Source organism: Ctenopharyngodon idella, chromosome 2, assembly GCF_019924925.1.
Source record: "Ctenopharyngodon idella isolate HZGC_01 chromosome 2, HZGC01, whole genome shotgun sequence".
In the NCBI taxonomy this organism is placed as follows: domain Eukaryota; kingdom Metazoa; phylum Chordata; class Actinopteri; order Cypriniformes; family Xenocyprididae; genus Ctenopharyngodon; species Ctenopharyngodon idella.
The window spans coordinates 18,973,923-18,990,402 of NC_067221.1; the positions used below are offsets into that span (position 1 = coordinate 18,973,923).

Genomic DNA, 16,480 nt, shown 5'->3' on the forward strand with positions numbered 1-16,480 from the left:
ATATATGCAAAAATCACTTTTTGAGTGTCCTTATAAATGTAAGCTTGTAGTTGTTCATTTAGAATACTCTAAATTAAAAAGTTAAGAACTAATTTATATACACCTGTTGTGAATTAGGTGTCTTTTTTTTTTGTGAGAAGTTCTGTGCAAATAAATTCTAAATATCCATGCAATTATTAGAGAGACTTTTGAGTTCCTTTTTTAATTTATGTAGGAACATGTAGCAAAAACAGTCTGGTTTCCAAAAGTGTTATTAAAATTTATTTTATCCAAAAATATTGTGACAGAACCTTACATTCAGGAAGCATTCTCTCAAAATTAAACAATTAGGTTTGAACTTTATTCTCAAATGTGAATCTATAACCCCCCCCCAAAAAAGGACAAATAAATAAATCACTGTACAGATTGTAGTTACAAAATAAATGCATTCATGTAACCCTTTACAGAATACAAAATTAGGATGCGCAAAAATTAATCTGTCATATCTTTGAAGAGTGGATGCTGCAGTGCCATGGAGGCTGTTATCCTCGTTGCTGGGTTTAAATCTAACAGTTTATCCAAGAGGTCGTATACATAATCTGGCACTTTAACCCAGCCCATCTCCTGCAGCTCTGCACTGCTTTTGAGTGAGCCTGAGCTCATGTGTTTCCTAGCAGGACTCCCAGCATCCTGTTTTACTTCTGCTGGGTTATGTGAGGCTTGAAACTCAGCAGGAAGTGAGGAGTCATCCCATGATCGCAAACCTCTCAGAGTCTCACAGAGGATCCTCAGGTCCAGCCGAGGAAGTTCACGACTGCACACTATAGATTTACCTGGATTCAGACACAAGAAAAAATATTCAGTCAGGTGAATGTGCAAGAAATAAGACATCTGTCCCCTTGAGCCTGATGACAATGACATACCAAACGTCTTAGCAGCCTCGATCGTCTCCTTAGATCCTCGAATGGTCATGATCTGAGTAAGAGCGATCAGATCGTCACTGGCTTTGAAGAACGGATACCTCCCGCTCAGCAGTGACAGCAATATGACTCCTGCTGACCACATGTCAATAGCTGCAAAGAGATGTGATTTTATTAGCCAGAATTCATTACAAAATTAGAGAATTGAACTGAATGTGAAATGTGCACCATACTAAATTTGTGTTCCATTCACAAGTCAGATGTGGGATATTCCTACTTCATTTCTCTGTATTCTGACCATGAAACATTCCATTGTCCAATGCTCAGATGATAATAGAAGCACTGGGTATTAAATACAGATTTCCTGATTTGATTCTCCTGGTTTTGAATCAATTTGATTCAATTCTGATTCATTTGGGTATATTGACGATGTTGATTCAGTAACCATTCTGATTCAATCAGTAACAGGTGTACAATTATCAGTTGAAAGAGAATACATTAAGTGGAATGTTATTGTACTTTTCCAAGTAGGAAATTGGAAAATTTCCAAGTTGAATATAAAGCAGCATTAATGCTAATGTCGATGGGTAGCTTTACCTGTTCCCTGGTTGGGGCACTTAGTCAGAACCTCTGGAGCCCTAAAGCCTGGGGTACCAGCCCTCGGAGCCACCTGCTGTTTCCTGTGAAAGCAGTTAAGTTCTTCACGGACTGTAGTATTAAATGAACCCTATAAAGCCTGACATATAATAATAATAGTCCAAAAATGTTTTTTTGTTTGTTTTTTCTTTTTTGTTTTTTTTTTACTTGGAGCTGTTTTAGAACCTTTAGACCAGGAGTGTCAATCTCAGCTCCTGGAGGACCACAGTCCTACAGAGTTTAGTTCCAAGTTCCAACCCTGCTCCAACACACATAGGGCAAATTCCAATCGAAAGTGAGCATCCCTAGGCCCTACTCACTCTGAAGGGCAGAGCCCTTGAAGTGGGGAATGGTGGGAGCAGGACATTTGCATGTCATATTGTTGCCTTTTTGAAATGTACTTGGTGAAGGGAGCAATGAAAGACAATGTAATTTCCTCATTATCTTCACCTGGATAAATAAACATATGTGTGTGTGTTTTTTGTGTGCGTGTCTCTGCTCTCAACATTAAAACTATCTGTCTCTTTTTTGGACACTGCAAAACACTACCTAAAGTATCTACTATTTAACTAATTTCTTACCTATGAAACCTATTTAAACTTCATATGAAATGTATTACATAAATGTGTGTAAAATATCATAAAAAAAACTTGAATTATTCTGTGTATATGTTAACTCGAACTTTCCTGCCATCTAGCTTTAAAATGGATCATGAGGATTTGCCATCCTGGGTCACATGACCATAAATGATAAAATTACTTCCTTGAAGTGACCATCGCATGTGCCCTTCGCTAACAGACTTGTGGAAGGAACCTTTGTGAAGGGTGATCACCTTCATTTGAAACGCCCTTACAAATAGCACCCCCTTCCCGAAGTGCCCTTCAAGGGTGCAAAAACGCTGTTTGGTATTTGCCAATACCTGTAGTTTCAAATAAGGCCTTGATTAGCTAGATCAGGTGTGTTTAATTAGGGTTGAAGCTAAACTCTGCAGGGCTGTGGCCTTCCAGGAACGGAGTTTGACAGTGCTGATTTAGACAAAATAAAAAATAAAAAAAGATTATAAACACATAATGCAGTTCAGTACAAAAGATGTACAAATAAACGTTCCTCAAAAGCCTGATGGATTATATTTGATACATTTTAACATGATTATCCCCAAAAATGATGTATGGATAATAAACCAAACCAAAGATGCTTAATTCCTGTAAATGTTCATCTTGAAATATTACTAACAATATAAAAGTTATTCTTACATTTACTTTATAAAAATCAATAAAGATTTCACAGCAAAAAGACATGTAACCACGACTTGAAGGTGGACATTTTTATAATTATACTAAAAGGCTTTTACTTGCTAAAAAAATATAAACTATCAATCAGAAAACAAGGCATGCAGTATATTTTGTACAACAGGTTCATCATGTTGATAATTCAGAGGCTTTAGAAATTTGTGGTTTCAATTATGATAAAGTAGGCTTTATGGGGTTAAAAAATATATAACTATGACTTGATTAAGAGTGTGTACCTGGACAGGCAGATGTTGCAGACGCGGTCAGTCATGTAGCAGTTGCAGGTAAGCATCGAGCTGACGACAGGGGGTTTGGGTTTCTGACTCTCAGCAGGGGTTTTCTGTCTCTGATTTAATGGAGTTCTCACAGGGACTGAGCGGTGTTTTGAAGAAACAATTTTGCGTGGAATTATCTCCTCTCTTTTTGGTTTTAAAAGCAATCCCTGAAATGCAATTTGACAGGTAAAGAGCTGATAGTTATTCAGAAGGTGTCAGATGCAACCAGTGTGAGAAAAGACGCTAACCTCAACTTTGTCAGTGCCAGGTTTATGAGAGTTTGCGCCGTTTAGGTTTTTCTCCCCAAATACAGACCGTGGTGCCTTATCAAGTCCCAACAGTTCCTTTGAGAGGAAGGACATAAGTTTTTGAATAAGTTCATGAATAAGTTTTCTAAAACAAAACCATATGAACATGGAAGAGCAAAAGTGGAAGTACAGTGTCCCCCAATGTGACTCATAACCATCATCATATTAAAAACTTAATTTATCCATTTAACAAAGAGACACAGTGCAGACACCTTGCTGTGTTTAATACGTGAGGGTGGGCAGGGTCTTTTAGCTGGTGCTTTAGTGCTGAACTGGACAGCAGGATTTCTGGTGTTGGGTGGTAAAGGCACTAGTTTCTGTTTCCCAAGTGATTCCTCCACCATCTTAGATGACCCTCCACCTTTATAAGCTTTTGATTTCACCACCTTCAGCAGTTCTATCTGTGTGTCATGAGTGCCCTGTGCCAGGCCAAAATCCACTAGAGAGTACCTGAGAAATGAGAAAGACAGGAATCAGCATGCTTCAGTTAACTTGGATCTTTTCCAGTGGTTAATAGCCTTTTTGACTCCAAGGCCCCTCCTTATCCAAGACAATATTCATAGACCATCCCATCTAAGCTGATCATGGAAGGATATGAAATTTAAAGCTAATTGGATAATTTTCCCCCTTTTTTTTTTAACATTACCTTTGCTATCATTTAACGCTCATTTAGCCAGTTGATCAATTGTTACATCTTAAAAGGAAAAGTTCACCCAAAAATGAAAATTATCCCATGATTTACTCACCCTCAAGCCATTCTAGGTGTATATGACTATCTTCTTTCAGACAAACACAATCAGAGATATATTTAAAAATATCCTGGCTCTTCCAAGCTTTATAATGGCAGTGAATGGGGGACCCAATTTTGAAGCAAAAAAAGTGCATCCATCCATCGTAAAAGTACTCCACACGGCTCCAGGGGGTTAATAAAGGCCTTCTGAAGCAAAGAAATGGGTTTTTTGTAAAAAAAAAAAAAAAAAGACACTTTATTAACTATAATAATTAGCTTCCGGCAGACAGCCATACGCAACGATTTGCGGTGGAAGATTAACCCCCTGACCCGTCGCATGATGTATTGAATAACATGGAAGCGCAGAGGATAGAGCAAAACAAAACACCAGTCACAAATTAGAAGACTAAAATGAGAAATTTTAAAGAGAAATGTCGGAGGATTTCAATATAAGAGAAGAGGAGCTTGAGTTTGTTGCACAGCTTTTGTTTAAATCGCAAGAGGCATCTAAGCTTACGCTCCTCCTACATCCTATGTCATACATCGCGTCACGGATTACTCCTGTGGCGCAAGTCGACTTCAGCAAAAATGTGCCGGAAGCTAGTTATTTTAGATGATAAAGTTTTAAATATGGATATTTTTCTTACAAAAACCCATTGTTTCGCTTCAGAAGGCCTTTATTAACTCTGCAGAACCGTGTGGAATACTTTTATGGTGGATGGATGCACTTTTTTGGGCTTCAAAATCAGGCCCCCCATTCACTGCCATTTTATATCTTGGAAGAGCCAGGATATTTTTAAATACATCTCCGATTGTATTCGTCTGAAAGTAGAAAGTCATATACACCTTGGATAGCTCGAGGGTGAGTAAATCATGGGGTAATTTTCATTTTTGGGTGAACTATCCCTTTTAAGTAAGGAAGAAACTGTGGCAATTACAGATGTATCAGGTAGAGGTACTAGAAATGAACATCAGGTACATACTCTCTCCTTTGTTGATTGAACAGGAAATTGGTTGGTTTGATGTCTCGGTGGATGATGCCAAATTTGTGAATGTGTCTCAAGGCTTTGAGCAGGTGGAAGATGTAATGCTTCACATCCTCAAAACTCAAGGATCCAACAATATCCTACAAGGAATGAAGACTTTTGGGTAATATCTTGGGTATAGATAGTGTATACTATTCATGGTGTATCATTTGGGTTAAAAGCACACATACTGCAGACACTTACAACAAAGGTTTGATGCTCCATGTATGGCATGACAATAACCACGTGATGCTCTTTCCTGAAGCAGTACGTGACTCCCATCACATTTTCTGTCCCTCTGCGGAGGGAGATAAAATAGATAAATCCTGTAAGTAACTCTGAAACCCAAGTTTGCTCAGTATAAAATATCTTACATGGCATGCATCACAGAAAACATGAAAATGAACGGTGACAAAAAATATGACATTTTTTTATGACTCACCCAGCAACAGTCAAGCACTGGAGTTCAGCAGCTATTCGCACAGGGTGACTGGTGGGGATCAGGTGTTTCAATGCAAACATCCTTCTTGAACCGTCGGTCATCTGCGCCTCTGCCAAATACACTGAGCTGAAAGTGCCTGTAATCACACAATGATGCAAAGGTTAACTAAAGTTCATCAATCAGCAGAAAAAAAGAAAAAGAAAATAGCATTATTTAAGTGCATTCAAAGCTATTCCAAGTATTTAAGTAGCAAGAAATTTAATTGCAAACCTTCTCCAATTTTATCTATGATACGAAAAATCTGAGACAGCTGTGGCAGAACTTCATAAAGGTATGCAATGTCCGTCTCAACATCTCCTGAACAAAAGAGAATCACATAGGTTTAATTATTTGAGTAAAATAACATAATGAAAAGGAATTATCTAAAAATTGCACACTACAGTACATATTACGGAAATAATACAATGTAAAAGAATATACTTCAATCTGAACTAAATATAATGTTTTTAGATACTTAATAGAATGTAAATTGCAATTTAATAAATACATTATAGCATACATGTATATTACATGCAATTAAGTGATCTTAAGAGTGCTTATTTGACCCACATAAGTACAACTTTATATGCAATTCTATAATTACTTCTATTGTCTTTTAAATATAAGGTAAATTATGCCGGATGACGTACAATCAAGCATTTACTGTAAACTAAAATATACTTTAAATGTAATTTCTATTGAAATTTGTATGTCATATATTTAAATAAATGTGTAATTAACTACACATAAATACATTTAAAATACATTAACTTTCATATTGAAAAAGGCTCACTCACTGGAAATTTTGTGTCTGCTCCTGCCCTTTTCAACACTTTGATGAGTGTTTCTTTGCACAGTTGGTGCTGCTTCCATTTAATCCCACAATAACCAACAGATGTGGGAAACTGTTGGATGACATTAGATACAGTTAATACTCATAAACAGCTCAACTGGTATAATATTGGTTTAACTGTATCCAAATAAGACCAAAACACTTCAAAAAGAACCTAATACACCTTTTAACGTCGGAATTTATAATATAATGTAAAAATATGTTTAAAAAAAACCCTTACCTGTTGTTTTTGCTTTCACCAAGTATTTTAGTGTTTGAGAAACACTGTACCACCAGACTGTATCCGATAAACAACTGCACTGACGTTAAGTTAACGTACCGCGCAAAGTTCACAAGTTGTGTTAAAGGCGTATTCTGATACTAAACAGGAGATTTGTCACCCTGTCAAACACGTTTATTTTTTTTAAAGAAACCGCAAATGTTTTAATATACACACAACTCGGTCTTGTTTGAGAAATGTCTTTCTTCCCGACCAACTCCAAGTTCCGCGCTAAAACTGAGACGCAGGTCACGTGACCACTACTGAGCCATTTGCTCCAACAATGCAGTTTCACCAACCCAGTCAAAGCGTAGCTTACCTTTAGCAAAATTATGATGTTAAATTATAAAATACATCCATGGCCGATATTAATTCAGTGATGGCTGACATTTTATATGGAAGTTTTCCCCCCCAAACAAACTTAAAATTATACATCAAATAATCCAATATAAATACATCTCCAAAACATAATAAACAAAGCTCAAATGATGAATACAATGTTAAATGCAATTTCAATGTAATTTCCCCATTTAATGAATCATAAACTGTAACAAAATAAAATTAAATACAGTTCATAATTTTAAACAAGAAAACTCGAATTTATTATCAAGGCGTTTTACTTATTGGTCAAATATTGAAAGACAACTCCTATTTTGCTTTTGTGCATATGTACAACTATTACTCATTTGTATTATAAAATTATTGGTGTATTAGTAGATTGAAGATTTAATCGATGTTTTGTGTTTTTACATTGCCTGTTTTGACGCGATAGAAGGCTTTTATATTGAAAAACCTTTATCGCGCAGACGCGCGTTCTCTTCCGGTGTGAAGCAGAATTCAGTTCACCGCTTTTTGTTGCCATACTGCTCTGTTCACAGACAGATCTACAATGTAGTAACCTAAAGAAAAAAAGTGTAGCAAGAGCTGGTGTAAATAAACTATTTAGAATCGTTCATATCAGGGTTTTAATCATGGATAAATTTGTTGTTCGGTTACCAAAGGGAGACCGGGTGAAACAGGAACCAAAACAAGAAAGAAATTACAAACAAGCAACATTAGAGTCCCTACGGGTAAGTCATTGGTCATTTTATCCTGTCCATCATTCTTCACCATGTGTGGTATATTATGCATGTAGACATCTGTATTTGTTCCAGAGAGTGGTCGTGATTGAAGACATTGAAAGGTACAAGTCAATCCTTGAACTGCCTGGCCAACCTAAAGAGAACATGATCGAAGCTTTAAAGGAGCTGGACAAGAAAGTGCCTTCCAGAGAAGTGCTGAAGACTACCAAAATTGGTAAAACTTGGTTATTCCTTTTTAGTTGCATCCCAGTCTCTTTCCATCAAATACTATTTTCAAATACTGCCACTTTCATTTGTATCTCTTCAGGACACACAGTTAACAACCTCCGCAAACACTCAGAAGATCCTGAAATCAAGTCCCTTGCAGGGGAGGTATATAAACACTGGAGGACCTTTATTGAGGAACATGCAAATAAACCTTCCATAGAAGTTCGCTGTGACAAACAGACAGAAAGTTTAAGGAGCAATGCCAAGAAACTGCTTTCTGAAGCCATTGCGTTGAAGGTACTGATCTTAAAATATCATTACAATTTCTTAACCACATTGACAGTGTTTATGCTCTCATTATTTTATTGCTATATTTAAATTCTGGAATGGTATAATTAAATATTATTATGACACAGTTTGCATGCATATTGTATGTAACTCTTTTCCTAATTGTCCAGGTGGAGCATGGACTGGTGGAGAACATTGAGAGGGAGGTGTTCCACCAGAGCTCTAGGCTGGTTAGCGGAGCTTACAGAAGGACTGTGAGGGCTCTTGTCTTTGCTCTGAAACATAAGCCTGAGTTAAGAGCGCAGGTCAAGGATGGCAAATTACCAGTTAATATATTTGTTAGAAATCACAAAAAGAAAATGTAAAGAATTCAGACATGTGACCTAAAGAAAATATTGTTTACCCTTTTCATTTTTTAAAAATATATTTATTATTTTTTTAACATACAGCTGTATGATTTACTCATTGACTTGTAACCAGTTTTAACTTTGAATCTTAAATACAACATTTGACTTTTTTTACATATTGTTTGCCAGAATGTTTCTTTCCATTCACAGCTACACTGCTGGTCAAAAGTTTGGAATAATTACTATTTTTTCAAAATCTTATGCAAAATCTCTTATGCTTACAAATACTGCATTTATTTGATAAAACAGTAATGTTGTTGTGAAATATTATTACAACTGTTTAGTGTTTTAATAAATGTAATTTATTCCTATGATGGCAAAGCTGAATTTTTTGAGCATCATTACTCCAGACTTTAGTGTCACTTGTTCCTTCAGAAATCATTCTAATATGATGATTTGCTGCTCAAGAAACATTATTATTATCAATTATGAAAACAGTTGAAAACAATGTTTATATTTTAATGGAAACAGTGACACACTACCATTTAAAAGTTTGTGGTAAGTAAGATCTTAAAAAAAAGAAGAAGAAGAAATTAATACTTTTAACAAGAACAGTAGAGAAATTTTTTCAATTTCAAAAGATTTATATTTCAAATAAATTGCTGTTCTTTTGACTTTCTAATCATCAAAAAAATCCTAAAAATATGTTGCTGCTTAATACAAAAATATTAAGCTGCAACATTAATGATAATAATAAGAGCCATTATTAATAATTGAGCACCAATAATAATTAAGCAGCAAATCAGCATATTAGAATGATTTCTGAAGTATCACATGACATTGAAGACTGGAGTAATGATGCTGAAAATCATCACAGGAATAAATTAGATTTTAAAATGTATTAAAAATAGAAAACAGTTATTTTAAAATGTAACAATATTTCACAATATTACTGTTTTTACTGTATTTTTGATCAAAGCAACCTTGGTGAGCATTGGAAGACCTTGGAAGAGACTTTTTTCAAAAACATAAAAAAAAATCTTAATTTTTTCCAAACTTTGGACCACCAATGTACATAAAAAATAAAAAAAAGTATAAAAATAGAGATATATCAAGTCCTTATATATTCATTGTGTGGCGCTCCTATAGACCTTATGTAGCCTCGCCCTTTTCAGTGCTGCACTCGTTGTGTTCTGTCTTCCGGTTTGTAATTCCACAGCATGAAGCTAAGATCTTACAGAATTTATGAATGAACCACTCGTTTTAAAATCTTTCTGGTCTAATGACATCCGCTTCAAACATTACAATGCTCATGATAACTTTCATTAACTCTACCATAAGTCAGTCCACTTCACCAGCTAATTACTCTTCGACAGCGATGCAATAAAAACATACAGAGCTACCGCAAAAATGAAAGTTCAAATACAAAATTTTAAAGATGGCTTTTTTGTTTCTCTGGTGCATATGGTCTATAGGAGCACCAACCACACAATAGCAATTAACATGAGGATGACAGCGAGAACACAGATGCTGATGAAGATGATGTCACTGGTGTCATGTGGTTCACTTTCTTCATCAACTTTCTTGTTGTTTGATTCCTGGGCCAGACGGGCCAGTTCATTGAGCCGGTTACGTTCCTCAACTGAGATAATGCTAGCCATGGCCACCTTCCTCTGGGCATCACATTGCACTTCATACTCCTGAATATTCTGCTGTGGTCCATCAGAGAAGTCAATATAAAGCGAGTTGACCAGCATGGTGATGTTTTGACGTTTCTGCAGAAGATCAGATAGGATATGAGGCATCATTCATGTTGATTTGAACAAACCTGTATTAAATCTAGTTTTAAAGCTGTTATAAGAGATCGGACTGCATCAGACATTTGCTAGCATCTGCCACTGAATTAGACCTAAGTCTAAGACCATCACTGAGAAAAGTGTAGGGTACTAGGGGTGTTTTAGGTGTGGTATCCCAAAAAATAATCTACAGCACTTTAACAATTGTCTCTTTATCTTATATACCTGTCCAGCAGTTCCACAGTTGACAAAACGGGCTTGAATTTTGTAGGATGTTTCCGTCAGCTGGGCCGAACAGGATGGATTCCCCAGATAAATGTTCTCACGGTCCAGCTGAGGTAAAGCCTGTCTGGAGACCTGAATCTGAAACTCAGTTCGGGTGCAGCTTACATTGACTGGCACCACTGCAACACACAAAGAAAACAACAAAACATAAACTTGTCAGGTTGAGGTCAATGAATATATGACATTTAATGCTGTGTGGCAAGATTTTGACTTAGGCCTATTGTTCTGAGGAATAAATAGTGCAATTCTGTTGCTAAGTAATTTCAGTAATAAATACATTTTAAAATTCTTGTAAAAGGTGTTTACATAGACTTTTTCATGACTTTTCATTGTTTAATAATCAGCTTTTTTAAGATTTTTTTAAATTGGAGTCGTAAACTCTATTAGCCTATACACTGTAACTTTAAAAAAAATATATATATATTTTATTGACAGAGTGCTTTTTAAAATCCATGTCAAATGTATTTACCTAAATAATACTTATGATAGACCTAGGCCTATAAGTTATAGGTCTCTCACGAATGTATTATTTGGGTAAAAACATTGTGCAATTATGGTGACAGTGAATGTATGCAATTTCCCGCGAAATGCGCATTTCGCGGGAAATTGCGAACATTCTCTATTGTGTAGGCTAGTTAACGTCAAATACGTAGGCTACTGACTTAGAGAGAAAAGCAGCTTTGACTGTGCGTAGCGTAGCGTGAAGCTTTGAAGTTTGTTGAGAAAAATGGACCATGAATAATTTAAAACAGTTGCAAAAAAAAAACAAAAAAAAACAAAAAAAAACTTTATTCCATGGCCATCCGCTCACAAGATGTCCCATTTATGTGTACCCCGGTGGCTCGTCGGAGTAGAGCCGAAGCGCAAACAAAACAATTTTGCAGTTTTATTTTTAACCTCTAGAGGGCCAAATGCTACATAATGTAGCTTCAAAAATAATAAACAAAAACAAATATGAGGTAACTCAGTCATTATTATTCATACGCTATGAATGAAAAACCCCTTTTGGAACTTGTATTTTCAAGAGTGAACCACTGAAAATATGCATAATGTGTATCTTTTCACATTGTCATATAAACAACCAGTCAGTAACTAAATGATTTATGTCTATTGTTCACTGTATGTGTTGAATTCTACTGTGCTGTATGTTTTTGATTCACTAAATAGAACAGGTGTTGTGCCGAATTTCGACTCCCTGCCAGATTATTACTCCCTCGTTGAAGTCGCTACCTGGTTGCCTAATCTTAACCCCACCCCTAATCCTAACCCCTCTCCCACATCTATTCCTAAACCTACCAATACTAGGGGGGTAATAATCTGGCAGGGGCACAGATTCAGCACAACACCTGCATATAATAATCTGGTTGTGCAGATGAGTCATTAGCGGAACATCATTTGGTCCCCAAAACTAGACTTTTAGAAGAATGAACTCAAACTGTGATAAGTAAGCACTCACCTCCTATATAGGAGGCTGTGAAGCCCTTAAAGGCATAGTTCCGGTCAGTGTTGAGAACAACCAGTAGTTTATTTCCCTTAGAGGTCAACGATGGAGGCTGTTCACTACCACACCAGTGGCCCAACAGAGTGTCTGTCTCACTGTCCCCGTCATACACAGCCACAGAGTCATAGTCGCACGTGTCGGTCAGGCTGTTCCGATCCTCAAGCTCCAGAAAGGGAAAAAATAGCTTGATCCTGTAGCCGGCTGCTAGAGTGACTGTCCAGTGACAGTTGATGTTGTTGGGGTAGATGTTTGGGTAGTGAGGACTAGTAAAGTTCCCAATGATATTTTTGAGAATTTGCTGGCACTCTCCTTTAAAAACAGCAAGATTAAGGATTATATACTTGAAATGTTATTATGATTATGCATCTTGTATCGCAACATGTCTCACCTGAGTAGTAATAAGCTTTAAAACCTCTCCCTCCAATGTTGAAATCAGATTTGAAGACCACCAGCAGTTGGTTTGATGTGGTGACGGTGTTGGGAGGTCTCTCATTACCGCAGTAATTGCCCAGGTGACGGTGTTTAATAGTGGGGCCATCAAAGAGAGCCACATAGTCAAAGTTGCACCCCTCGTTGTTTTCCAACTGGAAGTCGAGAAACACCAGGCTGACTACACTCTGATTGGACACATGAACTGTCCAGGAGCAGTCAGCATTGTTGCTGTAGTCTTGTGGATGACCTGGGCTGGAGATGACTCCCGAAAGACCGGTCAAAACCCCACCACACATATCTGATTTAGAGAGAGAAACAAATTAACTGATGTATAAATGAATTTATTTTTATTTTTACACATAAACAATCACACATACTGTGAAAGTTACAGAGTTTACTGGACTGAACCCTTATAATTCATTTGGGTTATTTGGGACATGGAGTTTTCAGTATGGGAACCAACTCGTGTTAAGACTAGTGGTCGACCGATATTGTTTTTTTGATGGCCGATGCCAATATGTTAGAGAGCAGGGTGGCCGTTGGCCGATATATATATATATATATATATATATATATACATACATACAGTACTGTGCCAAAGTCTTAGGCAACCATTAGATGTTGTTTTAGCAATGATATAATGACCATATATAATTATTTCTCTGTCTCTTTATTAGAATATAACCAGAAAATACAGCAGATTTGTATGCAGTATTAAAAAACAGAAAAGAAAAAAAATCAGAAAAAACAGCTTTTATAGCCTAGTGGCAAGTATTTGATAACCTCCCCGTACACTTAGCAATAGCAGGAACTGGCTCTCTTAAACCTAAATGGAATGGAAAAGGACTGGAAGGCCAAGAAAATTTTCAAAATCTGATGAGAAGTTACTCAGAGTTTCATTTTTTAAAAAACAGAAGAAGTCCAGTAGGTCACACTAAATATTTCCTTTATTTTCTGTTTGTATCGCAATAAAGAGACTAAAAAAATAAATATGGATGGTCATTAAAGTTGTGGCTTTTGCACAGTACTGTATATTTATTTATTTAGGAGTCGAGTTATAAGTTCAAAGGAATTTAATTAAATACATTGATTTCAATGGAGTTACTACACATAATTATCATAAGATATGTTCTTATAAATGTTTTCTACAAAATATATTCAAATACAATTTCTTATAAATATTGATAAAAATATAAATTTTATAACTTAGTGGTGTAGATCATATAAAATTAGAAATTTCATTGATTTTCTCAATTTTTAATTAATCAAAGAGTGGTAAGTTAGTAATAACATAGTAATAACATGATAATATGCAAAACTTTTAAATGTTAGCATATTCACTCATTAATGAGAAGATATCAGATACAATATGTTTTTTGTTGAAAAATATTAAAGGGATAGTTCACCCAAAAATGAAAATTCTGTCATCATTTAGGCTACTCACATGTCGTTCCAAACCCATAAGACATTCGTTCATCTTCGAAACACATGAAGATAATGAAATCTGAGAGATTTCTGTCCCTCCATTGACAGCTACGCAACTACCACTGCTTCAAAAAGTTCATAAAGCAGTTTGTAAAACTAATCATATGAATCGAGCGGTTTAGTCCAAATTTTCTAAAAAGATGTGATCACTTTATATGCTGAACAGATTGAATTTAGTCTTTTATTCACATATAAGTATATAAGTTCACATATACAGGCAAGTCTTATGGGTTTGGAATGACATGAGTAAAAGATGACAGAATTTTCATTTTTGGGTGCACTAACCCTTTTTATGCATTATAAGCATTAAATGGTCATGACAGGAGTTGAAAGATTGGATATAACAAGGTTAGTAAGCATTTTCATCATATAGACAAATATAATGTTGATGTTTTGTGGCTACACTTCCAAAACAATGTGTATATTAACACAACTCTGTGCAATGTCTTGCACCACAGACTTCCATTGTAAATGGAATACAGTAAATGTTATTTGCTTATTTTAGGAACAAATCATAATTATTGTGTGTTGTAATCAACTGCATATTGACTGATTAGTATTGAACCAATCTTCAGTTGCACTCCTCACCTTTCCTATAGCCCACCGAGAAACCCTTGCGTGCAACATGACGGTCTGAATGGAAGATGATGGACATGACATTCCAGGACGAGCTGAACTGAGGAGGAGACACATCTCCACAGAATTTCCCCAGGAGGTTGCCCTCATCCTCTGAGATGCCGTTGTATATCTTGATGTAGTCGTAAGCACAGTCTGTATGGTATTCCAGCTCAAAGTGATGGAAGGTTAACAGTACGGAAGAGCCTTCTGAGACCACTATCAACCAGGTGCATTCAGTGTTATAAGGGTACAGGCCTGGAAAATTAGGGCTTGACACATTGCCACTGCTTGCAGAGAGGATTCCTCCACATTTAACACCTACAAATATTACACACAGTTGAATCAAAACCAAAGCAACTTACAATGTATTCAAGATTCACATTTTATCAGTATGTGTTACCTAGGAATCAATAATGACTATTTAATATACTTGTGTTTAAGACTTTCAAATGCTTTCAGACAAAGATGCACAGGCACATACTAAAAATGTTCACAGAATTAGGAAGCTGCCTTACAAGGTTAAGTAAGAACTGAGGTGTTTACAATGGAACAACACTCATAAGGTATGCACTTTCACCCATGTGATAGGAAGCCATCCTACCTTTCTTGGAGGTGACCTTTCCAGCAATGAACAAAACATGAATGAAGACAGTCATCCTTAAAACCATGTTGTTTCTTTTAGTATGCAGCTTTTAAGTTCTTCTGCACATGCTGTCCCGCAGGGTTCAGAGAGGAGGTGTCATTTTAAAGCTCCTCATTCTTTGGACTCTCATTCTGGGGCAATTGGATAGGTGGTCCACTCTTTGGCTCTCCAACTAAATTTTAATGAGGACTATCAAATGCACACAGGTGGCTTGTCAATACACTGTTCGGAGAGAAAGCCATGAAATGTTAATGAGTGTATCGTGCACATGATGGAACAAGTGGTGTGTTTTAAGTTGATAAGAGGAAGGGATACGCAGATGACCACATGTATTACAAGCAGTCTTAATGCTGCCGATGATTTAAAGTTTAGACGTACAGTCAAACCAAAATTTATTCAGATACCTTGAGCATTTCATTCATTATTACAGTTTATTCACTATAGTTAAAAAAAATGGTAAGAAAATATGACAAGATCTCAGAGTTAAATTGTCAGAAAAAATGAATCTTAATTATGTCAGATAACACTTAAGCAAAACATGGTCAGGTCAAAGTGTCTAAATAATTTTTGGTTCCAAATTTTTATCAGTTTTACTGGTAGTCCTCTGCATGAAGAATTTTTGGGTATAATATGTCACAGTTTACTTTATTTTGCTATCCTCACTCACATAAATGAACTATAGTGTCCTGCACCCTAGTAAAAATATATCAAAAATATAAAAAATGTCTGAATAATTTTTGGTTTGACTGTATAATAGGCCTTGGAAGTGTTTTTTTTTTTTTTTTTTTTTTTTTTAAATAAAGTCAGGTTTGGGTATTTTTTTATTCAAAAAGACAAATACCATTAAAAAGTATCTTAAAAAAATGTTATACTTTATATTTTATTATATTACATATATGATTTAAAAACCACCAAATGGCACAGAAATTTGATGTTTTATATTATATTATATTATATTATATCATTAAAACATTCATCCAAGCAGATTTTCAAATATTTTGTTACACATATGTTACATATATGATTTAAATACCACCAAAG

At 35.8% G+C, this 16,480-nt stretch overlaps 3 protein-coding genes across 4 annotated transcripts; 1 reads left to right on the forward strand and 2 right to left on the reverse strand.

Moving 5' to 3' along the window:
- Positions 1 to 235: 235 nt before the first annotated feature.
- Positions 236 to 7,049, reverse strand: cdc7 (cell division cycle 7 homolog (S. cerevisiae)). 2 transcript variants are annotated; one of them, XM_051882140.1, is made up of 12 exons: positions 6,717 to 7,049; positions 6,441 to 6,548; positions 5,875 to 5,961; positions 5,605 to 5,740; positions 5,367 to 5,460; positions 5,121 to 5,263; positions 3,620 to 3,857; positions 3,348 to 3,443; positions 3,061 to 3,266; positions 1,497 to 1,579; positions 903 to 1,052; positions 236 to 812 (listed from the first exon to the last, which is right to left on the reverse strand). In XM_051882140.1, the coding sequence occupies exons 2-12, from the start codon at positions 6,514 to 6,516 to the stop codon at positions 472 to 474; spliced, it is 1,650 nt and encodes a 549-aa protein (XP_051738100.1). In that variant the 5' UTR covers positions 6,517 to 6,548; positions 6,717 to 7,049; the 3' UTR covers positions 236 to 471. The 2 variants fall into 2 exon arrangements, with proteins under 2 accessions (XP_051738100.1, XP_051738111.1); XM_051882151.1 differs by having other exon boundaries at positions 3,794 to 3,857; positions 6,717 to 7,048.
- A 508-nt stretch (positions 7,050 to 7,557) lies between these two features.
- tceanc2 (transcription elongation factor A (SII) N-terminal and central domain containing 2) lies at positions 7,558 to 8,853 on the forward strand. The gene is made up of 4 exons (XM_051882215.1): positions 7,558 to 7,825; positions 7,910 to 8,051; positions 8,145 to 8,341; positions 8,503 to 8,853. The coding sequence occupies exons 1-4, from the start codon at positions 7,727 to 7,729 to the stop codon at positions 8,695 to 8,697; spliced, it is 633 nt and encodes a 210-aa protein (XP_051738175.1). The 5' UTR covers positions 7,558 to 7,726; the 3' UTR covers positions 8,698 to 8,853.
- Positions 8,854 to 8,997: 144 nt separating this feature from the next.
- cdcp2 (CUB domain containing protein 2) lies at positions 8,998 to 15,653 on the reverse strand. Its single transcript, XM_051882164.1, has 6 exons — positions 15,398 to 15,653; positions 14,767 to 15,114; positions 12,650 to 12,991; positions 12,217 to 12,570; positions 10,701 to 10,879; positions 8,998 to 10,454 (listed from the first exon to the last, which is right to left on the reverse strand). The coding sequence occupies exons 1-6, from the start codon at positions 15,462 to 15,464 to the stop codon at positions 10,149 to 10,151; spliced, it is 1,596 nt and encodes a 531-aa protein (XP_051738124.1). The 5' UTR covers positions 15,465 to 15,653; the 3' UTR covers positions 8,998 to 10,148.
- Between the last annotated feature and the right edge of the window lie 827 nt (positions 15,654 to 16,480).